Here is a 25,426-nt window from a genome sequence, read left to right on the forward strand (position 1 = left end):
CCATAATGATCTCTCATGTTGTCCTTTTATAGCCACATCCAAGAATGTTACATAAATGAAATATGAGATTTTGAAATATGAACTTTGAGACTGAAATTTTTTCACTCAATCTAACTCTCTAGAAATTCATCTCAGTTGTTCAAGTTCAATGATGAGGTGCCCCTCCCCCACCTCCCCCCCAAAAAAAAACAGAAAAAGAAAAAGAAATTCATCCCAGTTGTGATCTGTCTCAAAAGTTTGTTTCTTTTTAATCTCTTGATTACTGGATAATGTTGAATAGTATGGATGTACCATAGTTTGACCATTCACCCACTGAAGACTAATTAGGTTGTTTACAGTTTTTGACTCTTACAAATACTGCTACTAGGAACATTCAATTTTCTTGTGAATGTAAGTTTTTATTTCGCTGGAATAAATACCCAGAGGAACAATTGCTGGGTTACATAGTAGTTGCACATTTAGCTTTTTAGAAGAAACTATCAAACTATTTTTCAGAATGGCTGTATCATCTTACATTTCTATCAGCAGCATATAAATGAACCAGTTTCTCTGTGTCCTTGCCAGCGTTTAAAAAATTTTAGCCATTTTAATAGGCATTGCAGTAGTATCTCATTGTGATTTTAATTTGCATTTTCCAATGACTAGTAATGTTGACAATATTTTCTGGTGCTTATTTGCTACTTGTTTATTTTCTTTGGTGATATGTATCTTCCTGTCTTTTGTCTACTTCCTACTTGGATTGTTTGCTTTTTCACAGTTGAGTCTTGAGAGTTATTTTTGTATTCTAGACACTAGCCTTTTGTTGGATATACGGTTTGCAAATCTCTTCTTTCATCCTGTAGCATTTTTTTTTTGTTTTCTCTTAACTTTATCATTCACAGAGCAAAAGTTTCTTATTTGAATAAAGTCCAGTTTATCAATTTTTCCTTTTTTGAATTGTGCTTTTGGTATTATATCTAAAAACTTCTTGCCTAATCATTAAATATTGAAGTTTTTATCTGTTTTCCCTAAAAGTTTAATAATTTTGAGTTTTACATTTACATTTGTGATTCTTAATTTTTCATAAAGTGTGAGGTTTAAGTGGGGTTTCCTTTTTGCTATGGATGTCCAGTTGCTCCAGTCCTACTTGTTGAAAAGGCTACCCTTTCTCCATTGAATTATCTCTGCATCTGTGTAAAAAATCAACTGTGTATATGTATGTGGCTCTATTTCTTGGTTATCTAGTCTGTTCCATTAATCTATTTGTCTATTTCTCCAGAGTACCACCCAGTTTTAATTACTGTAGTTCTATAATAAGCTTTCAAATCAGGTAGTTATTCTTTGAATTTTATTTTATTTTTTTTTTTGAGCTGGAGTTTCACTCTTGTCACCTAGGGTGGAATGCAGTGCCACGATCTCAGCTCACTGCAACCTCCACCTCCTGGGTTCAAGCAATTCTCCTGCTTTAGCCTCCCAAGCGGCTGGGATTAAAGGCACCCACCACCAAGCCCAGCTAATTTTTATATTTTTGGTAGAGACAGGGTTTCACCATATTGGCCAGGCTGGTCTCAAACTCCTGATCTCAAGTAATCCGCCTGCCTCAACCTCCCAAAGTGCTGAGATTACAGGCTTGAGCCACCGTGCCTGGCCTCCCTTTATCATTTTTTATTGCATCTATTTGATTCTTCTCTCTTTTCTTTTTTATTAATCTGGCTAGTGGTCTATTTTGTTGATCTTTTCAAAAAACCAGATCCTGGATTTATTCATTTTTTGAAGGGTTTGTGTCTGTGTGTCTTTCTCTCCTTCAGTTCTGCTCTGATCTTAGTTATTTTTTGTCTTCTGCTAGCTTTTGAGTTTTTTTGATCTTGCTCCTCTAGCTCTTTCAATTTTGATGATAGGGTGTCAATTTTAGATCTTTCCTTGCTTCTCATGTGGGCATTTATGCTATAAATTTTCCTCTAGACACTGCTTTAAATGTGTCCCAGAGATTCTGGTACATTGTGTCTTCATTCTCATTGGTTTTGAAGAACATCTTTATTTCTGCCTTCATTTCTTTGTTTATCCAGTCAACATTCAAGAGCCAATTGTTCAGTTTCCATGAAGTCGTGTGGTTCTGAGTTAGTTTCTTAATCCTGAGTTCTAATTTAATTGCACTGTGGTCTGAGAGACTATTTGTTATGATTTCCATTCTTTTGCATTTGCTGAGGAGTGATTTACTTCCAATTATGTGGTCAGTTTTAGAGTATATGTGATATGGTGCTGAGAAGAATGTATATTTTGTGGATTTGGAGTGGAGATTTCTGTAAATGTCTATTTGGTTTGCTTGGTCCAGATCTGAGTTCAAGTCCTGGATATCCTTGTTAATTTTCTGTCTTATTGATCTAATATTGACAGTGGAGTGTTAAAGTCTTCCACTGTTATTGTGTGGGAGTCTAAGTCTCTTTGTAGGTGGATAAGAACTTGCTTTATGTATCTGGGTGCTCCTGTACTGGGTGTGTATATATTTAGGATCGTTAGCTCTTCTTGTTGCATTAATCCTTTTACCATTATGTAATGTCCTTCTTTGTCTCTTTTGATCTTTGTTGGTTTAAAGTCTATTTTATCAGAGACTAGGACTGCAACTCCTGCTTTTTTTTTGCTCTCCATTTGCTTGGTAAATCTTCCACCATCCCTTTATTTTGAGCCTATATGTATCCTTGCACATGAGATGGGTTTCCTGAATACAGCACACCAATGGATTTTGACTTTTTATCCAATTTTTCAGTCTGTGTCTTTTGACTGGGGCATTTAGCCCATTTACATTTAAGGCTAATATTGTTATGTGTGAATTTGATCCTGCCATTTTGATGCTAGCTGGTTGTTTTGCCCATTAGTTGACATAGTTTCTTCATTGTGTCAATGCTCTTTACCATTTGGTACATTTTTGGAGTGGCTGGTACTGTTTGTTCCTTCTATGTTTAGTGTTTCTTTCAAGAGCTCTTGTAAGGCAGGCCTGGTGGTGATCAAATCTCTGAGCAATTGCCTGTTCATACAGGATTTTATTCCTCCTTCGCTTATGAAGTTTAGTTTGGGTGGATATGAAATTCTAGGTTGAAAGTTCTTTTCTTTAAGGATGTTGAATATTGGCCCCCATTCTCCTCTAGCTTGTAGGATTTCTGCTGAGAGATCTGCTGTGGGTCTGACGGGCTTCCCTTTGTGGGTAACCCAACCTTTCTCTTTGCATTTTTCCTTAGCATTTTTTCCTTCAGTTCAACCTTGGTGAATCTGACGATAATGTGACTTGGGGTTGCTCTTCTTGAGGAATATCTTTGTGGTGTTCTCTGTATTTCCTGGACTTGAATATTGGCCTGCCTTGCTAGGTTGGGGAAGTTCTCCTGGATAATATCCTGAAGAGTGTCCAGCTTGGATTCATTCTTTCTGTCACATTCAGGTACACCTATCAAACGTAGATTGGGTCTTTTCACATAATCCCATATTTCTTGGAGGCTTTGTTCATTTCTTTTTACTCTTTTTTTCTCTAAGCTTGCCTTCTCATTTTATTCCATTGAGTTGATCTTCAATCTCTGATACCCTTTTTTCCTGCTTGGTCAATTCGGCTATTGAAACTTGTATATGCTTTGTAAAATTCTCATGTTGTGTTTTTCAGCTCCATCAATTCATTTATATTATTCTCTAAGCTGTTTATTCTTGTTAGCATTTAGTCAAACCTTTCTTCAAGGTTCTTAGTTTCTTTGCATTGGGTTAGAACATGTTCTTTTAGCTCAGAGAAGTTTGTTATTACCTACTTTCTGAAGCCTGTTTCTGTCAATTCATCAGACTCATTCTCCATCCAGCCTTGTTCCTTTGCTGGTGAGGAGTTGTGATCCCTTGGAGGAGAGGCATTCTGGTTTTGGGTGTTTTCATCCTTTTTCCACTTGTTTCTTCCCATCTTTGCAGATGTCTCTACCTGTGGTCTTTGTAGTTGGTGACTTTCAGATGGGGCTCTGAGTGGATGTCCTTTTTGTTGATGATGAAGTTATTTCTTTCTGTTTTTTAGTTTTCCTTTGAACAATCAGGCCCCTTTGCTGTAGGACTGCTGGACATCCACTCCAGACCCTGCTTGCCTGGGGATCACCTGCAGCAGCTGCAGAACAGTAAGGGTTGCTGCCAGTTTCTTCTTGTGTTATCTTTGTCCCAGAAGGATACCTGCCAGATGTCAGCCTGAGCTCTCCTTTTTGAGGTGTCTCTTTGGATATATGGGGGTCAGGGAGCTGCTTGAGGAGACAGTTTGTCCATCCTAGGAGCTCAAGTGTGAGCTCCATTGTTCTGTTCAGAGCTGCTGGGCAGGTACATTTAAGTCTACTGCAGTGGAACTCATAACTGCCTTTTTTCCCCAGGTGCTCTATCCTGAGAAGATGGGGCTTTATTTGTAAGTTCCTGACATGCTGCTGCCTTTTTTCAGCAATGCCTTGCCCAGCAAGGAGGTAGCCTAGTCACAGTCTGATAGCAGAGGAATTGCTGAGCTGCCATGGGCTCTGCCCAGCTGCTGTGTGAACTTCCTTGTGGTTTTGTTTATAGAGGTATAGTTAGAATTGCCTTGGTAATGGTGGTCTGCCTCAGTAATGGAGGACTGTCTTGGTAATGGTGGACTGCCTCAGTAATGATGACTGCCTCGGTAGTGGTAGACTGCTTCAGTAATGGTGGATGCCCTTCCCCTCACTGAGCTGGACTGTCCTGAGTCCATCTGTGCTTGCTGTGAAATTCTCAGTCCAGAGTATTTCCGATTGCTGGTCTTTAGAGAACATGCTGAGCCAGATCACCTGGCTCCCTGTTTCAGCTCCCTTATTTTCTGTTGAATGGGTGACTCTGTCTCCCGGGTGTTCCAGGAACCAGTTGAAACAGCACCCAGATTTGTGTGAGTTTTTGTGCGGAGACCCACTGTGCCAGCTGAAACAGCCATGCTGGAGACTTGTAGTGCTTTTCCGCCCAGAAATCTCCTGGTCTGTGGGCAGTAAAAAACCCATCTGGAAATGCGGTGATCATTCACCCTCTGTGTTCTCACTAGGAACTGCACTCCAGAGCTGTTCCTATTCAGCCATCTTGGATTGTCTCCCCATTTCTTTTCTTTTTAGAGAAATTTCTTGAGTCATTCTATTAGGATAGGTCCACTGGTGACAAATTCTTGATTTTCCTTCATCTAAAAACATCTTGATTTCAGCACTTAAAAATGTTGTGCCACAGATGTCTGAAACTCTATTCATTTATTTTTTTGTTTTGTTTTGTTTTTGAGATGGAGGTTGCATTGACCAGGGACATCAAGTAGAATTACCACCAATGAAATCTGGATGAGGTTTGTTGTCAGGAGCTCAAGGTGTAACTAGTTCGGAGAATCATTTATGTCTCAACTAGGAACTAATGTGGGGAAGAGAGAGATGGCAGAAAGTTTAAGGCTTCCCTGCATCAGTTCTATCTTTGCTCCCCACAGACCTTGGTCCTGTTTTCAATAATGACTGAGTGTCTGCCTCTTTGCTCTTTTTCCATCTCCCCACTCTGTCTGCCTCATTTATTCCTCTGGGCCTCAGCCTTCTTCCTCCTTTTTCTCTCTTGCCACATACTCCTTCAGTTTCTCATCCTGCCCACAAGTCAGCTCAGCCAGAAAAACTGGAACAGGGAATTCAAAGGCACAGTCATAGTGACTTTCTCTGTTTGACAAAGATTTGTTAGAAGCAAATGCTTGTTCCTTGGTGTCAAAAAGAAAAACTAGCGCTCAAAGAATTTTCTCAGCAAGGCAATTTTACTTTCTGTAGAAAGGGTGCTTCTCAGAAGTCTGATTGCCACAAGAGCACATCGAACAAAGAAAAGCAGAAGTTCCTATCCCTGATACTGGGTTCTATCTCCATTGGCTGGAGATGGACCACACAATCTAGACTGATCCTGACTGGCTAAAAACTTTAAACTTTCCTAAATAGGTAAACATGTGATGGAGAACAAAGAAAGGAAGAGAGTTGTTTACAGGAAACTAGGAGAATGGTAAAATTTCCAAATAAGGAAGAGGCATAGGCTATAAGCTGGGAAATGCCTGGGCATGTTCAGACACATCTGAGCAGGCTATAGGCCAGAACAAATAACTTGGTTAAAATACAAGGACATAGAATGTGCTTACTCCCTTACTATATATAACAGCTATAAAGGGCTTAATAAAGAGTTATTAGCAAAAAGCAAAGAAGCTTGAAGAAAGTTAGTTTTTAAAAGAAACTATTATTTAACAAAAAGGGAAACTTTGAAGAGGAATGTTTTACTTTTTACAGATTCCTAGCTACATGCTGTTGCCTGAGGTGACTTCCTTAGAATGTAGGCGGGATATGGAGGTTGAAGTGAGTCAAGATCACACCACTGCACTCCAGCCTGGGCAACAGAGTGAGATTCCATCTCAAAAAAAAATTTTTTAATTAAAAAATAAAATTATCAGAAGAGCCCATCTCTCTGTTTGGAAAGTGGGTGTGTCTGTTCTCTTGCAGGACTTCCTGTTTCTGCAGGTTCTTCCTCCACCCCCTGAGCTTTGGAAGCCACTGGATGCCCATGTCGATCTGTCAGCTATCACACAGCGTCCTTGTTAACTCTCTTCTTTTCTTCTCCAGGGACCCTGCCATTGAGACTGCTGTGTCCTCCTGGTACAGTTGATATTTCTCATAATTTGCTGGGTGTGGCCATTGTATTCAGGTATCAAGCAGTGGAGATATAGGGAATCTCACTTTCATTTTATTGTATAGCCTTCAAATATACCATCTCCACAATGACAATTTATTATATTTTTAAGGAGCAACACATTTTCCTAAGCATGTTTACACATATTATCTCATTAAATCACAATGTCCTCATAAAGGCTTCTTATTCTTTTCTTTCTTTTTTTTTTTTTTTTTTTTTGAGACAGGGTCTCACTCTGTTGCCCAGGCTGGAGTGCCATGGTGTGATCATGGCTCACTGCAACCTCCATCTCTCCAGGTTTAGGTGACTCTTCCACCTCAGCCTCTTGAGCACCTGGGATCACAGGCATGTGCCACCACACTCGGCTAATTTTTTGCATTTTCTGTTGAGACAGTTTCACCATGTTGGCCAGGCTGGTCTTGAAGTCCTGGGCTCAAGCAAATATCCCAGCTTGGCCTCCCAAAGTGCTGAGATGACAGGTGTGTCACTGGACCCAACCCTCATGAAGGCTTTATTCCCATTTTACATATGAAGATCCTAGTCCCTTGTCAAAATGTGACCAGCCACACTGGCATCACCTAGGAGCTTATTAGAGATGCAGAATCTTAGGCTCAGACCTGCTGAGTCATAATCTGCCACTTAACACAGTCCCAGGTGATTTGGGCACACATTAAAGTTTGAGAAGCACTGGACTAAACCTAAGAAAGGTTTAGTGACTCCGAGGTTTCCAGAGCAATGTGGTAGCCCAGTTGGGACAAGGCTCCGGAGACTCAGAGAAATGCTTTCCTTAAAATAATGCTTCACTCCCTGCTGGAAGGCACACCCATTCTTTAGGGGCAGCTCCCAGACATCCTCCACATTCTTACCCTGAAGACTCAGGCAGAATCAGGAGTCCCTTTTCCTCCTGAAGCCCCTCATGTATTCCTCTGTCACAGTAATGAACGCATTTGGCCTTGTAACAAGATGGAGAATAAAAGGAAGAATAAAATAGTATTTCACAAACTGCTCTTCCATGCAAGGAACAGGATGAATATTATCAGGAGTGAAGAAGAAAAGTGTCTTGACTTTCTATGTTTATCCTTAACGTGGGAGCATTTTTCCTTGGGGAGGCGTGGACTCTTCCTAGTCTCCCCTTAAGAGTTCTTCATGTGGCCCAGGTACTGAGTGTAAGATAGACTTGGAGAGGCCACGGGTTCTGGATGCTTAGCACTACTTTGGCCTCACAGTTTTTTCCTTTTTTTTCTCCCCAACTTTATAATGATAAACTCAGGCTTCCTTTTGTACCATTTTTGCAATGCAGGTGCTTTTTGCAAGTCAATGGATGAGAATTACAAGTGAGGCTTAGTAAATTAACCTACAATTTAATCATTCACAAAATGAAAATGTCTCTGCTTTGAATTAGTTCTTGATAGTAATTTTCTATTTCTTAAAAACTTGTAATTGAAATGATGGCATGTCTTTATTAAAGAAAACTTTGAGAATAATAAGGAATAATCCTATATAAGATTATTTTAACTTCTGCCTGTTTCATTCTGGATGCACCCACACTCATCCATGCTTCACAAAGAGACTGTCATAGTATACATGCCACCTTAATCGTAGAGATTTCTCTGGGTTTCTACATAGTTTTCACAATGATACTTTCTTCTTTCGTTACTCATCATTCTTCAAAGGACCATTACCTCCTGGAACTTCTGTGATAAAAGGGCTGTGGTTGCTAAGCTTCTTAAGTGGGGAAATCATATAATTTAATCTTTTTATTCCTTCTAATGGCAAATCAGTTCTGAGAATATGCTATGCACTTAAGTGCTTGTAGCCTTGGGAAAAGGTGCTGAGCATGTTTGTAGAAGATAAATTCTGGGAATAAAGCACCATCAAAAGGCTAAGAGGTTTAGCCAGGCATGGTGGCCTGTGCCTGTAGTCCCAGCCACTCTTGAGGCTGAGGCAGGAGAATCACTTGAACCTGGGAGGTGGAGGCTGCAGTGAGTCGAGACCATGCTGCTACACTCCAGCCTTGGTAACAGAGCAAGACTCTGTATCAAAAAAAAAAAAAAAAAAACAACACACACACAAACAAAAAACCACTAAGAGATCTAATCAATTCTCAAAGGGAGTATGAATTTCCTGAAAATGCAACTAAAAATAGTTATTAACTACATTCCTCCTTCGAAACAGAATTGTGACTATATCCTTTTTTGCATGCTGACAGTTGTCCTGCCTACGAATATGAAGGAAATAAATAGTAGTTAAAAAAAATCTGTTTCTTGCTATGCGTTGTCATCAATGTGTGAAATTATGTAGATGGCAAAAACTTTCCTGATAAACTGGCTTTACTATTAATAACATACAAGCTTTTCTTAAACTCCAGGTTTTTCTAGCACTTTTTGCTAAGCAAATGCGTTTTCACCCTATAAATCACTGAGGGACTGACTTACAGTTGAAAACTATAGAAAATACAGAAAGGCTTCCTCTAGTCTGATCCACAACTCTTCTTAATGTTATTGCATGAGAATTTTTAATGCAGGACAGTAAGAAAAGCACCCCCGGCAGTGCTTCAGAAGACCTGAGTCCTGGCTCTGGCTCTACCACGAAATTACTGTGTGATTTTGGATGAGTCACTTAGCCTCTCTGGACTTAAATATTACCACTTTGAAAGAAAGGGAGGGAGAGAAGATCAGCCAGATGATCCGAGGTCATTTTCTGCCTTAATACTCTATGACAAGTATCTGTGATAGTAGTAATTTCTACATTTACACTTAGGGCGTATTTAAATACAGTCTTTTCTTTCTCTATATTTTGGGGAAAAGGGGGTCAAATATGCTGCTGGTCTCCTTTTCCCTTTGACATGAAATGCAGTCTTTTGAACCTTTGGAGGGACCCAGTAAAACTGAATTTAGATGGGATGTCCCTAATGTATCTGATCCTGCATTTTCAGAATCCATTGAATGTGCAGCAGAAGGCAGACTTGCAGAGGCACTGATTGGTTCTGGAGGTGTCACACTACGTTGGCTTTGTAGTTTGGTTTCTGCTGCTTTCCCATAGAATTCCTGAATCCCAGCTGTAGGCCCAAAGGTGAGGGACCAAGGCTTGTCTTAATTAACTAGGTTACAGTTTGTCTTCAGTCAGGAAGTTGTGGGTTGAATAATCGTAAACTCAATAGATGAAATCTTAATTCCTAGAACTTGTAAATGTTACTTTACTTGGGAGAAGAGCCTCTGCAGATGTGCTTAAGTCAAGGGTCAAATGAGATGGGGAGATTATCATGGATACCTGAATGGGTCCTAAATGCAATCATGAGTGACCTCATAAATTACGGGCAGGGTGAGATCTGATGCTGACACATGGTGGAGAAGATGTGAAAATGGTGGAGACTGGAATGATGTGGCCACAAGCCCCAGGTTTGCTGGGCAACCACTAAGAGCCAGAAGTGGCAAGGAAAAATTTGCCCTTCAAGCAACCAGAAGGAGACAGTCCTACTGGATTACAGCCATCTGGCCTCCAGAACTGGGGTAGAATACACGTCTGCTGTTTTAAGCCACTAAGTTGGTGGTAATTTGTTAACAGCAGCCACAGGAAACAAATACACAGGGGACAGTAGGTGAGTGTCCAGACCTGCAGGGGCCCATATCACCACTCAGATGTGACCCCGGAACACAGAAAGAGGGGCATCCTTCCATTCTGGCTGTGCAGTTCTTTCCCCCAACTCTTCACCAGACGCCCACATCTCCATCTTGCAGCGTTCTCTCCGTTCAACTATTTCTTAAGAAGTTGTTGTGCACCAAACACTGTGCTAAGCATGGAGGAGCCGCTGATAAAAGAATCCTTGGGAACTGAAAATAGAGTGTTTTCGGTTGAGATCAGCTTGCACTAGAAACTGGGTTTCGGGAGTATTCCACCTTAGTCCCTCAAGCCTTGCTTAACTGGGCTGTGGAGGGGAAGGTGGCTTCCCCCACTCCTGCCTACACTGATGAGGCAGGCCTCATAGTTCCCACCATCATGACACAGACTAGCAATACCTGAGGGCCCTGAGTTCTCCATTAGCTCACCATTGATCTTTTCTTATCACATAAAAAACTCTCAGAAAAGCTGGGTTTTCCCCAAACTGCGTCAAAACATGAATGATGGTGAGGGGGATTACCAAGGTATAAATTCAGGTACCAGTAGATATTTCCTTTTTTTTTTTTTTAGAAACAGGTCAGTGGTGCGATCATAGCTCACTTCAAACTGCTGGACTCAAGTGATTCTCCCACTTCAGCATCCCAAGTAGCTGGGACTACAAGGGCATGCCACCAAGCGTGGCTAATTTTCTGAAGAAATTTTGTAGGGATGATGTATTAGCCATCTTCACACTACTGTAAGGAAAGACTGAGATTGGATAATTTATAAAGGAAAGAGGTTCACTTGACCCATAGTTCTGCAATGCTGGGGAGGCCTCAATAAACTTGCAATCATGGCAGAAGACAAAAGGGAAGCAGGCACCTTCTTCACAGGTCGGCAGGATGGACTGAGTGCAGACAGGGAAATGCCAGATGTTTATAGAACCATCAGATCAGATCTCGTGAGACTCACACACTATCACGAGAACAGCATGGGAGAAACCCCCCCCTCCCCCCGTGATCCAATACCTGCACCTGGTCCTGCCCTTGACACATGGGGATTATCAGGATTATAATTCAAGATGAGATTTGGGTGGGGACACAGAGCCAAACCGTATCAGATGGGGTCTTGCTATGTTGACCAGTCTGGTCTTGAACTCCTAGGCTCAAGTAATCCTCCCAGCCTCAGCCCGTAAAGTGCTGGAATTACAGATGTGAGCCACTGTTCCAGGCCTCCAGCAGATATTTCTACAGCATTCCTCCAGGAATGAGTGGAGGAGACTCTGGAACTTCTGTGGTCTGGAACTTCCAACTGGGACTCATTTTCAGTCTCCTGGGACAGGGGAAACTGACTTAAAGCGATTTTCTTTCTTTCTTTTTTTTTTTTTCAAGACGGAGTTTCGCTTTTGTTACCCAGGCTGGAGTGCAATGGCGTGATCTCAGCTCACTGCAACCTCTGCCTCCTGGGTTCAGGCAATTCTCCAGCCTCAGCCTCCAGAGTAGCTGGGATTACAGGCACGCACCACCATGCCCAGCTAATTTTTTGTATTTTTAGTAGAGACGGGGTTTCACCATGTTGACCAGGATGGTCTCGATCTCTTGACCTCGTGATCCACCCGCCTTGGCCTCCCAAAGTGCTGGGATTACAGGCGTGAGCCACCTTAAAGTGATTTTCAAAGGGCGTTCCTGTTGAAAGAGCTAATCTCTGGATCTTAACGTCCATTTTTGACCCAATACATACTGTGACCCAAAGCCCCTGACACTTGCCAATTTTAAAATGATGAAATTAAGAGTCTGGGCATTGTGATCTCTTGGATGGGACTTGAAGTCTAGCTTTCAGCTTACTAGTTGGGTGACTACGGGCAAGTCACCTAATTTCTCTGAGCTTCAAAGGTCAAACTTCTCTGAGGTCAAAATGTGTGATACTCTGAACCTATCACAGTGGACAAGGAGATGAAAAGTTCTCATTGATCAGACTTGAGTCAGGGGTCTCCCTTTTGATGGCGTGTGTTGCAGTGTGATTGGCAGCATGACCATTAACACATAGAATGGAGGTGGCATGAATGCTCCCTCATCTCAATATTCATTTAAAGAAAACATGTTCAACAGTCATTACATTATAATTCTTGTTGCCATAGGATAAAAAGAGGGAAATTTTAATAATGAGTATGATATTTTCAATGAACAATTTGTGAATAATGGCATCACTCTAATAGAAACTATTACTGCTACCATTATAATCTGAATATAAAAACACACATACAACATACACACACATTTGTGTATGCTGCATATCATGGAGGAAAGCCAGTCCTGGTATAAATTATACAACTTAAAAATAATAATGGAATTATAATTTCATTTTAATATTATTTTCAATTAAAATATTTAATGGACTATCTTTTAGAGGTTTTAAGTTATACAACTTAAAAATAATAATGGAATTATAATTTCATTTTAATATTATTTTCAATTAAAATATTTAATGGACTATCTTTTAGAGGTTTTAAGTTTACAGAAAATCTAGGTAGATGACCAGGCACGGTGGCTCACACCTGTAATCCCAGCACTTTGGGAGGCTGAGGCGGGTGGATCACCTGAAGTCAGGAGTTTGAGACCACGCTGGCCAACATAGAGAAAACCCCATCTCTACTAAAAACACAACAAAATTAGCCTGGCGTGGTGGCAGGCGCCTGTTATCCCAGCTATTTGGGAGGCTGAGGCAGAAAAATTGCTTGAACCCGGAAGGCAGAGTTTGCAGTGAGCTGAAATTGTGCCACTGCACTTTACCTGGGCAACAGAGTGAGACTCTGTCACAAAAACAAAAACAAACAAACAAAAAATCTAAGTAGCCAACATGGGAAATTCCCATTAACCCCTGTATTAGTCTACTAGGACTTCCATGACAAAATCCTATAGGCTAGGCAGCTTAAACAACAGAAATGTGCTTTCTCACAGTTCTGAAGGCCAGAAGACCAAGGTGCCCACATGTTTGGTTCCTAATGATGCCTGTTTACCTGACTTGCAGACTGCCACCTTCTCCCTGTATCCTCACATGGCCATTCCTCTGTGCACTGGGAGGCAAGAGGAAGTGCACGGAAGAATCCCCTCCCAAAGTGCTGGGATTACAGGTGTGAGCCACCATGCCTGGCCATCTACCAAGATTTTCTGTAAACTTAAAACCTCTAAAAGAGAGTCCATTAAAAATTTTAATTGAAAATAATATTAAAATGAAATTATAATTCCATTATTATTTTTAAGCAAGCTCTGGTGTGTAGTCCTCTACCTAGAAGACCCCAGTCCTATTGGATTAGGGCCTCTCTGTTTTTGTTTTTGTTTTGTTTTGAGATGGAGTTTCGCTCTTGTTACCCAAGCTGGAGTGCAATGACGCAGTCTCAGCTCACTGTAACCTCCGCCTCCTGGGTTCAGGCAATTCTCCTGCCTCAGCCTCCTGAGTAGCTGAGGGCCTCTCTTTTAACCTTCATGAGGGCGGAGTCCTACAGAGAGACTAACTTCTCTGCTCTGTCACTTCCAGAGAAGCTGCCATTCATTGAGCTGCACTCACACATGCGGGTACAGACTGTGAAAAAGGAATTGGCAACACTGAAACCTCTAGAATAAAGGCTGTCACTAAGGTATGTGCTATACGCATCCTTGGGGAAGAAGGGCATGAGTAGGCAGGGGCATTTTTATTTCTTTAGGGGATAGGGAAAGGGAATTCAGAGGTCTAGCACAAGAGGTAAAAAAAATCTCTTTATCTTTGCATTTGCACACAAAAAACCCCTGTTTGCTTGCTTGTGCTTTCAAATTATAGAAAGGTAGCAGAGTGGATTGGGATGTCTGAATGTAAAGGAAACAAACGCCTTGGGAAAATATGCCTGGATTGAAATTGCATTAAATGTATATATCAATTTGAGAGGAATTTTCAAGTTGTATCATTTTTATGTAACTGAATTGCATTGTTATTAGGTTTATTCCTAGTAATGCTAGTAATGTTCATTGCTAGGATAGCCGTTGTAATTTTTTTCTGGTACTTAGGAAAGCAATTAAAAGAATAAACAGGAATATTTTGCAGATATATCTCTAAAACAATAACCAAAATATAAAAGGAGAAACAACATTATATCATTTATGTAAGTTAAAAGTAAACACACAAAAATACATATTGTTCATGGATATATATATATGTAAGATGTAAAAGTACGGGGGGAAATTGTTTGGAATGATACATACGAAATTGGTTTCAGTGGCTGTTTCTGGGTATGGGGATAAGCTGTGTAGTTAAAGGGAACATTAGCTTAACCTCTATTGCATTAGAAAGAAAAAAAGAGGGGTGGAAGAAAGGAAGAGAGGGAAGAAGAAAAAAAAGGGAAGAAGTGAAAAAAAAGACCGAAAGCACTGTGACAGTGTTGGCAGCTGCTAATTCTAGGTGATGGAACTGCAGGCATTTACATTTCCTTTGTAAGTTTTGGCTTCTCTCGTCTCAGCTAACTCTCCTGTACTAACTTGGGTTTACACAACAAAATACAATAGAAACAACAGAAAATGTTGTTTAACATACTTCTGAAGGCTGGAAGTCCCCAGACCAAGATGCCAACGCGGTTGGTTTCTGGTGAGGCTTCTCTACCTGGCTTGCTGATTTCAGCCTTCTTACTGTGTCCTCACATGGTCTTTTTTCTGTGCACAAGGAGAGAGAAGTTTCTTGTGTCTCTTTCTCTTCTACTAAGGACACTAGTTCTGACAGATTAGAGCCCTGCCTTTTTTGTTTTTGTTTCTGTTTTCTTTTTTTTGAGCAGAGTCTCACTCTGTCACCCAGGATGGAGTACAGTGGCATGATCTCGGCTCGCTGCAACCTCTGCTTCCTGGGTTCAAGCAGTTCTCATTGCTTGAGGCCTCAGCCTCCCATGGTAGCTGGGATTACGGGTGTGTGCTACCATGTCTGGCTAATTTTTGTAATTTTAGTAGAGACAGGGTTTTGTCATGTTGGCCAAGCTTGTCTCAAACTCCTGGCCTCAGCCTCCCAAAGTGCTGGGATTATAGGCACAAGTCACTGCAACATCAAGTGCGCTGCCTTTTTAACTTTATTTACCTTTTTTTTAAGACAGAGTCTCAGTCTGTCAGCCAGGCTGGAGTGCAGTGGTGTGATCTCGGCTCACCCCAACCTCCGCCTCTTGGGTTCAAGCAATTCTCCTGTCTCAGTCTCCTGAGTAGCTGGGATTACAGGCACCTGCCACCACGTCTGGCTAATTTTTATTATTTATTTATTTACTTTTAGACAGAGTTTCGCTCTTGTTGCCCAGGTTGGAATGCAATGGCGCAACCTTGGCTCACTGCAACCTCTGCCTCCCATGTTCAAGTGATTCTCCTGCCTCAGCCTCCCAAGTATCTGGGATTACAGGCACCCACCACCATGCCCAGCTAATTTTTTTTTTTTTTTTTTGTATTTTTAATAGAGAAGGGGTTTCACCATGTTGGTCAGGCTGGTCTCAAACTCCTGACCTCAGGTGATCCATCCACCTCAGCTACCCAAAGTGCTGAGATTATAGGCATCAGCCACCATGCCCAGCCTATCATGTAAACTTAATACGTCTTTAAAAGCCCTATCTCCAAATAGTCACACTCACGCTGGGGGTTCAGCACTTGTGAATGTGTGAATTTGGGGAGAACACAATTCAGTTCATAACATCCCCCTAATTTTTTAAAAACAAAAATGTTTTTAAGGAGTGAACGTCTTTTATGTTTCTCTGTGACCAGGTCCCGCTGACTAGATGGATTATACACTTGACCCCAGTGTGACAATGACCGACTACTACTACCCTGATAGCTTCTCAAGCCCCTGTGATGGGGAACCTATCCAGCGAAATGGCAAGTTGCTCCTTGCTGCCTTTTATTGCCTCCTGTTTATATTCAGTCTTCTGGGAAACAGCCTGGTTATCCTGGTCCTCGTGGTGTACAAGAAGCTGAGGAGCATCACAGACATATACCTCTTAAACCTGGCCCTGTCTGACCTGCTTTTTGTCTTCTCCTTCCCCTTTCAGACCTATTATCAGCTGGGTGAGTGGGTGTTTGGGACTGTAATGTGCAAGGTGGTGTCTGGCTTTTATTACATTGGCTTCTTCAGCAACATGTTTTTCACCACCCTCATGAGTGTGGACAGGTACCTGGCCATTGTCCATGCCGTGTATGCCATAAAAGTGAGGACGATCAGGATGGGCACAGTCCTGAGCCTGGTAGTATGGCTAACCTCTATTATGGCTACCATCCCACTGCTAGTGTTTTACCAAGTGGCCTCTGAAGATGGTGTTCTACAGTGCGATTCATCTTACAATCAACAGACTCTGAAGTGGAAGATCTTCACCAACTTTGAAATGAACATCTTAGGCTTGTTGATCCCCTTCACCGTCTTTACATTCTGCTACATTAAAATTCTGCACCAGCTGAAGAGGTGTCAAAACCACAACAAGACCAAAGCCACCAGGCTGGTGCTCATTGTGGTCATTGCATCTTTACTTTTCTGGGTCCCATTCAACATGGTTCTTTTCCTGGCTTCCCTGCACAGCATGCGCCTCTTGGGTGGATGTGTCATGAGCCAGCAGCTGATTTATGCCACCCATGTCACAGAAATCATTTCCTTTACTCACTGCTGCGTGAACCCTGTTATCTATGCTTTCATGGGAGAGAAGTTCAAGAAACACCTCGCAGAAATATTTCAGAAAAGCTGCAGCCATATCTTCCTCTACCTAGGAAGACAGACACCCAGGGAGAGCTGTGAAAGGTTATCATCCTGCCAGCAGCATTCCTCCTATTCCTCCAGCATAGACTACATTTTGTGAGGATCAGTGAAGACTAAATATAAAACCTTTCTCTTGAATGGCATGCTAGTAGCAGTGAGCAGAGGTGTGGGTGTGAAAGGTTTCCGAAGAAAAGTGCAGCATCAAGGATGCCATATATGTTGTTGCCAACACTTGGAACACAACGACTAAAGACACAGTTGTGCATGCCCGGCACAACCTCGAGCCTGTGATTGTGTTTATTGATGATGCTGAACAAGTGATAACTTTGCTTTTTTTTTTGAGACGGAGTTTCACTCTTGTTACCCAGGCTGGAGTGCAATGGCGCAATCTCGGCTCACCGCAACCTCCGCCTCCTGGGTTCAGGCAATTCTCCTGCCTCAGCCTCTTGAGTAGCTGGGATTACAGGCACGCGCCACCATGCCCAGCTAATTTTTCTATTTTTAGTAGAGACGGGGTTTCACTATGCTGACCAGGATGGTCTCGATCTCTTGACCTTGTGATCCACCCGCTTCGACCTCTCAAAGTGCTGGGATTACAGGCGTGAGCCACCGCGCCCGGCAACTTTGAAGGATTCTGTACGCCAAACAAAAAAAAAAGTCTGACCCCCTTACATAAGCAAAAACATACCCTCAGAGCCTGTCAGTAGGCTGGAAGAAGAGGATACTGAAGCTTTTGACATCAATGCTGAAGCTCCAGTTGTTCATGCAGTGACTGATGGTGAGAAAGCTGAAGTGGTTCTGAATCGAGGTGACTGGGATTACAGTGACAACGGAGATGCTGCTGTTAACTGCAGAAAGAGTGCCTGTAGATGACATGGCGAAATATGCGACGGGCTCACGGAGGGCTAGAGCAGCATGCATTCATAACAGGACGAGAAGCGATGTTGGCTTACAAAACCAGAGGGAGACTTCTAGACGAAAACCACCGTTGACGGGCAGATGCCTCTGGTGGAGACATTGAAAAGCCATCCAGCAGAATGCCTCATCCTCCCTGGAGGACCCGCTTTCTGATCCCTCAGCTGTGTCTGGTGTTTCTTCTCATGTAAGAAAATAAAAATAAAAATAAAAATATTGGTATGTAACTACAGAAAAAAATTAAAACTATAGATTGGACAGTAACCTTTCAATCAAAACTCAGTATCGTAAGTAGAGACTGAAAGCTTACTGCTGTTGGTTGAACAGCTGATACAGGTATTCTGCTGCTCCTGCTGATGCTTAGTTCATGACACGTTGTTCTCTCACTATTAATGGTGTGTCATATTTTTTACTATTAAGTACTTATATGAGAGTAAGTGTAAGAAAATGATTGCTTATCAGTAGTATCAATGATTAACTTAATATCTGAATCCCTTTAATTCAGAACCATTTCAGCTATTTCACCATTAGTCAATGAATGAATAACTGCAGCGTCATTATTTACGTCAAAAACCTCAATATCCACTTCTTTCAGGCTACTGCAGACTCTGTAAGTATATTTTTTGCATATGTAAGGAGGTCAGGGATTTTTCTTTTTTTTTTGGCTTGGCATACAGAATTCTTCAAATTTGTTCAACATCGTCCATAGACACAACCACAGGGCAGAGGTTGTGCCAGGCATGCACAACTACCTCTCTAGTCATTGTGTTCCGAGTGTTGGCAACTACATATATGGCATACTTCAGATGAGGTCAGAGTCAGGAAAGATGATGGTGCAAACAGTCACAAATATTCTACATGGGTGGCTGAGGCAGTGACACCTTTGCTTTCTGATGATTCAACATATACAGACTTTGTTGCATGCACAAATTTATTTAAAGCTTTGGCTGGACACAGTGGATCACCCCTATAATCCCAGCACTTTGGGAGGCTGAGGCGGGCAGATCACTTGAGGTCAGGAGTTTGAGACCAACCTCACCAATATGGTGAAACCTCCTCTCTACTCAAAATACAAAAATTAGCCTTTCTGCCCATGGACGCTGCCAAAAAAGTATTGTTAAAGTCTCTCTTCTCCCTGCCATCATGTCTAAGTCAGAGTCTCCTAAAGAGCCTGAACAGCTGAGGAAGCTCTTCATTGGAGGGTTGAACTTTGAAACAACCCATGAGAGCCTGGGGAGCCATTTTGAGCAATGGGGAACGCTCAGGGACTGTGTGGTAATGAGAGAGCCAAACACCAAGCGCTCCAGGGGCTTTGGGTTCATCACATATGCCACTGTGGAGGAGGTGGATGCAGCCACGAATGCAAGGCCACACAAGGTGGATGCAAGAGTTGTGGAAACAAAGAGCTGTCTCAAGAGAAGATTCTTGAAGACCAGGTGTGAAAAAGATATTTGTTGGTGGCATTAAAGAAGACATGAAGAACATCACCTAAGAGATTATTCTGAACAGTATGGAAAAATGGAAGTGACTGAAATCATGACTGAGAGAGGCAGTGGCAAGAAAAGGGGCTTTGCCTTAGTAACCTTTGACAACCATGACTCTGTGGATAAGAGTGTCATTCAGAAATACCACACTGTGAATGGCCACAACTGTGAAGTTAGGAAAGCCCTGTCAAAGCAAGAGATGGACGGTGCTTCATCCAGACAACGAGGTCCAAGCGGTTCTGGAAACTTTGGTGGTGGTCGTGGAGGTGCTTTCGGTGGGAATGACAACTTTGGTTGTGGAGGAACCTTAAGTGGTTGTGGTGGCTTTGGTGGCAGCCGTGGTGGTGGTGGATATGGTGGCAGTGGGGATGGCTATAATGGATTTGGTAATGATGGAAGAAATTTTGGAGGTGGTGGAAGCTACAGTTATAACAATCAGTCTTCAAATTTTGGACCATGCAGGGAGGAAACGTTGGAGGCAGAAGCTCTGGCCCCTATGGTGGTGGCGGCCAATACTTTGCCAAACCACGAAACCAAGGTGGCTGTGGCGGTTCCAATAGCAGCAGTAGCTATGGCAGTGGCAGAAGATTTCAATTAGGAAACAAGGCTTAGCAGGAGAGGAGAGCCAGAGAAGTGACAGGGAAGCTACAGGTTACAACAGATTTGTGAACTCAGCCAAGCACAGTGGTGGCAGGGCCTAGCTGCTTCAAAGAAGACATGATTTAGACAAACACTTATGGGCAAAAAACTCGAGGACTGTATTTGTGACTAATTGTATAACAGGTTGTTTTAATTTCTGTCCTGTGGAAAGTGTAAAGCATTCCAACAAATGGTTTTAATGTAGTTTTTTTTTTTTTGCACCCATGCTGTTGATTGCTAAATGTAATAGACTGATAGTGATACTTAATAAATGTCTTTTTTTTAATGAGCTGTGTAAAGTTAGTCTACTCTGAAGTCATCTTGGTCAATTTCCTCAACAGTGTGAAGTTAGCATTTCTTCAGGGTGATGCCAGGTTCTATTTGGAATTTATATACAACCTGCTTGGGTGAAGAAGCCACTGTCTTTAGAAACCTTGGTGTCATTGAACTAACTGATAGTTACTGTTGTGACCTGAAGTTCACCATTAAAAGGGATTACCCAAGCAAAATCAAGGGATTACTGGTTATAAAAATGCAATCCTGTACAATGTATCTAAATTGAATAATGGTACCAGATAAAATTATAGATGGGAATGAAGCTTGTGTATCATCCATTATCATGTGTAATCAATAAACGATTTAATTCTCTTGAAAAAATACAAATACAAATACAAAAATTAGCCAGGTGTGGTGGCTTGTGCCTGCAGTCCCAGCTACTTGGGAGGCTGAGGCAGGAGAGTCACCTGAACCCAGGAGGCAGAGTTTGCAGTAAGCAGAGATAATGCCCCTGTTCTCCAGCCTGGGCAACAGAAAGATACTCTGTCTCAAAAAATAAATAAATAAAATAAAATTTATAAAACTACTGTGATTGTTAACACTGTCAACTGGATTGGATTGAAGGCTCAAACTATTGATCCTGGGTGTGTCTGTGAGGGTGTTGTAAAGGAGATTAACATTTGAGTCAGTGGGCTGGGAAAGGCAGACCCACCCTTAACCTGGGTGGGACCATCTAACAAGCACAGCCAGAATAAAAGACAGGTAGAAGAAAGTGAAAAGAGAGACTGGCCTAGACTCCCAGCCTACATTTTTCTTCCATGCTAGATGCTTCCTGCCCTTGAATATTAGACTCCACGTTCTTCAGTTTTGGAACTCAGACTGGCCCTCCTTGCTCCTCAGCCTGCAGAAGGCCTATTGCGGGACTTTGTGATTATGTGAGTTAATACTTAATAAATTCCATATATGTGTGTGTGCATATACATATATATATATATAGAATACCTATATATATATATTTCATTAGTTCTGTCCCTCTAGAGAACCCTAACTAATACAAATTTTGGTATCAGGAGTGGTTCTAGAGGAACAGAAGATTAAGGATGGAGTTCTTGCATTGGTTTGGGGGTTTCTAGAGTTGATTGCTTAATATGATTAGACCCCAAAAACGCTAAGGACTCTACTTCTATAGTATGGAGAACACTGATAGTCCTTGGTGTGAATTGTTTAAAGACTTATGCAAAAATAAATGCATTTGACACTCCTAATTCATTACTCATAAGAGGCAGGGAGTTTACCGACCCTGTACATAATACCTTTGACCACATGTGGAGAACCAAGGAACATAATGAAGCTGGTTGGTTGCTCCTAAGTTCAGTGAGCAAAGTGATGAGAGAAAATGATGAATTCAGAGATTCTGTCTCCCAGCTTCAGAAGCAGATACTGAGCCTCAAATCTGCTAAGATTGCCCTGAGTGATAGTCTTATCTCCTGCAGAGAAAGTGCTGAAATTGTGGAAAAGCAGACACAAGCTCTTATCGTGTGAGTGGCTGACCTGCAATGACAGGTGCATGCACAGCCTCGCCAGGTGTCTACTGTTAAGGTGAGGGTATTAATTGGAAAAGAGTGGGACCCTGCAATTTAGAATGGGACGTGAGGGAGGACGCCGATGAAGTGGGAGACACTGAGGTCGTAAACTCTGATGAACCTGCTTTGCCAGAAGTCACAGCTTCCCCATCCCTAGTAGCAGCAACATCCCTTCCCTGACCCAAGCCGCCATGAGCCTTTCCACCTTTGTCTAAGGAGATAGGCCGTGTGCTGCCTGAGGCAACAGTAATGGCCTCCTTTGAGGCAGTTGCCAGGAAAAATAATGTTGATTCTCCTCAGGAACCACCCCCAACACCCTAGACCTATAACTAGACTGAATTCTTGGCGGGCCCCTAGAGGTGAGGTTGAGAGTGTGACCCATGAGGAGGTGCACTACACTCAAAAAGAACTGCTTGAGTTTTCTAATTTATATAAACAGCAATCTGGAGAACAGGCATGGAAATGGAAATCAAGGGTGTAGAACAATGGTGGAAAGAACATAGAGTTGGATCAGGCTGACTTGATTGACTTGGGCCAACTAAATAGGGACTCTGAATTTAATGTTGCAGCTCAGGGAGTTAAGAAAGCTTCTAATAGTTTATTTGCTTGGTTAGCTGAGATATGGATTAAAAGATGGCCCACTGTGAGCAAGTTGGAAATGCCTGATCTCCCTTGGTTTAATGCAGAGAAAGGGATCCAAAGGCTTAGGAAGATTGAGATGGTGGAGTGGGAGAGTCACTTTAGACCTACTCATCCCAGCTGGGAGGGTCCAGGAGTTAATACCCTTAACCAGTGTCTTTTAACCTTGGTATTACCAAATGATGTATGTCAGACTAGCCTTGCTATTGTGGAAAGAGAAAAAGCTAGACAAAAACTTAAAATACATGTGTATCCAATTACTTGAAAGTTAATGGATAATTATAAGATCTTGGAAAAGACATAAATCCAGTATTTGGGTCTGTTTTTCCCCTGAAGATATTGCCAATTTCAGGTAAAGCTTCTGCAAGCCTGAGAATCTCAGTAGCATTTCTGACTGACTCACAGGGGTAGGAGATGAAAGTTAAACCTCAGTACTTTCCAAAAGTGGATGCTGGCAAATCTCTTGTGTCTGAGGTTGGGACCCTTAGAGCTATACCTTAAGATTAGTGTAAATCAGAAATAGGGCAGCATTTGGAGGAACTGGCACCTCACTCCCAGTTTTCTCGATCCTTAGAAATGGATTTGAGGCAATCTCAGGTTGCTGTCTTTCCCCCAGGAACCAGACAGAATCAAATTTTAATCCCCTCTAGAGGAAGATAATACCATTCTATACCTCAGTCATGACTACAGTTTTCTAATTATTTTTGAAAATTTTTATTGTGTTTTTGGCACAAGATAAAAATATCCAGGCACACGGAGAGACAGGACACCACAAACAAGAAAGACTAGAAGCAAAAAACAGGGGCAGAACTACAGGAGCAACAGATACAGATGGGCAAAATTAAAATTTAAAAACAACTATGCTGAGGAGGAGTGATCTCACCCAAGTCGGATATGAAGGAGGTCAAAGTTCTCATGCTCAGTAGCTGGATCACACCTGTGAATAGCCACTCATCACACTCTAGCCAAGGCAACATAGCAGGCTCTTATCTCAAAAAACCAACCAACAAACAAAAACCCCAAAACAAAACAAAATAAGTAACTATGCTTTCTCTGTTTACCTAGATAAAGAAAAAACTTGGCCAGGCACAGTGGCTCACTCCTGTAATCCCAGCACTTTGGGAGGCCAAGGCAGAGGATCACCTGACATCAGGAGTTTCAGACCAGCCTGGCCAATATGGTGAAACCGCATCTCAACTAAAAATTTAAAAATTAACTGGGCAGGCCGGGCGCGGTGGCTCACGCCTGTAATCCCAGCACTTTGGGAGGCCGAGGCAGGTGGATCACGAGGTCAACAGATCGAGACCATCCCGGTCAACATGGTGAAACCCCCATCTCTACTAAAAATACAAAAAATTAGCTGGGCATGGTGGCACGTGCCTGTAATCCCAGCTACTCGGGAGGCTGAGGCAGGAGAATTGCCTGAACACAGGAGGCGGAGGTTGCGGTGAGCCGAGATCGCGCCATTGCACTCCAGCCTGGGCAACAAGAGCAAAACTCTGTCTCAAAAAAAAAAAAAAAATTAACTGGGCATGGTGGTGCGCGCCTGTAGTCCTCGCTACTCGGAAGGCTGAGGCAGGAGAATTGCTTGAACCCGAGAGGCGGAGGTTATAGTGAGCCAAGATCCCGACACTGCACTCCAGCCTGGCGCCTGGCGACAGGGCGAGACTGTCGAAAATTTAAAAAATCAGAATTTATTTTTTAAATGCAAAGTACCAAGTAGAGACAAGACATAAAAATGAAAATAAAATTTTCAAATAATAAAAAATCTTAATGACTTTAGTACAAGGAAATAAGATGTCATAAATGAGATCCAGAAACACAAACCATAAATGAAGTTTGGCTGCACCCTGTCTTTTGGTTAATAGAAGCTAACCAAATAAGTTAATGACTTCTGTTAACCAAAAGACAGAGTGGTAGAAGCTATGATGTTCAGAATAAAGAATGTATTAGTCCAGCTGCTGGGAGAGCCACCAGCAGGCATTGCTGAGCTCTCAGTCCCTTTGGTGAGTTCCTCACTGCCACCTTTACAGGGTGGCCTGCATCCCATAACCAGTGGAAGGTATAAAGTCCCAGCTCCTCACTGCAACTTGGAATTGTTTCCAAGGATAGAGTCTGCTGAAGTTTCTGCTGAGACTACGGTGTAGCTCTCCCTCTGCTCAATCCTGCTTTCTTCCTCTCCCTTTCTTTCCCAGGTGTTGATTGCAAAAGCACTTTAAAATAAACTTCCTGCTCACTAGTCTCCATCTCAGAATCTGTTTCTTTGGATAGCCAGCCTGTCACAGACAAAAGTAGACAAGCAGACTCAGACCTTGGAATGGGAGAAGTGAGAGAGAGAGAGAAGAGAGAAAGGAGAGAGAGAGAATGGTGGGAGCGGGGGGGGGGGGGGCAGAGAGAGAAAGAAGAAAACAGGAGGGGGATTGATTTGTAGTCAAGAGTCATTTGTTCTTGATTATAGCATTCAACCTGCAAATTACATTCACCGCTTGGTAACAAAGAGGCAACTTGCCTTTTCTCTGAGCCATTTCACTCAGACGGAATTATTCCTGCACAATCCTTATCTATATATCTGCCAGCAATTGCCTCCTTCTGTTTCCCATAATAATATGTAAACTCTCTCTTAACAAGAATAACTGAAGAATGTCTTTAGTTCAGTTGCATAGCCATATATAATAGAGAACCTCTGGCTTTTCAACGGATTTTATATATTCTGTAAAACAGATTAAGATCCCACATTATATAACTTGTCTTTGGTGATCCCAAAGGCATTTGAGAATCTAACCTGGCAGTGTCTCATAGTTACTGATTTTCTCTAGACAGTATTAAAATTTATAGGTTTGTTAAGTCTGTCCTAACCCTGGGTGTTCATTCTGAAATTAATTTATTTGAATAAAGTTT

The 25,426-nt window shown here is 42.0% G+C and overlaps 1 protein-coding gene and 1 long non-coding RNA gene across 7 annotated transcripts in view; one reads left to right on the top strand and one right to left on the bottom strand.

Annotated features, from left to right (window-relative positions):
- LOC118148988 (uncharacterized) overlaps positions 1-25,426 on the bottom strand; it is an 86,327-nt gene that overhangs the window by 25,736 nt on the left and 35,165 nt on the right. For 4 of the 6 annotated variants that reach the window (XR_013528765.1, XR_013528763.1, XR_013528762.1 and 1 more), the window contains one exon: positions 8,005-18,086. This is a non-coding gene — a long non-coding RNA (uncharacterized LOC118148988). Of the gene's footprint in view, positions 1-8,004; positions 18,087-25,426 lie in introns of those variants that run through there. The other 2 variants (XR_013528764.1, XR_013528761.1) reach the window with 2 other exon arrangements.
- Positions 13,802-17,092, top strand: CCR8 (C-C motif chemokine receptor 8). Its single transcript, XM_035278915.3, has 2 exons — positions 13,802-13,894; positions 16,014-17,092. Exon 2 carries the CDS (start codon positions 16,028-16,030, stop codon positions 17,090-17,092), a length of 1,065 nt encoding a protein of 354 aa, XP_035134806.2. The 5' UTR covers positions 13,802-13,894; positions 16,014-16,027.

This window comes from Callithrix jacchus, chromosome 17, assembly GCF_049354715.1.
Source record: "Callithrix jacchus isolate 240 chromosome 17, calJac240_pri, whole genome shotgun sequence".
Classification (NCBI taxonomy): domain Eukaryota; kingdom Metazoa; phylum Chordata; class Mammalia; order Primates; family Cebidae; genus Callithrix; species Callithrix jacchus.

Coding starts and splice junctions, on each gene's coding strand:
- CCR8 (XM_035278915.3), top strand. CDS start 16,028: ATGGATTATACACTTGACCCCAGTGTGACAATGACCGACTACTACTAC.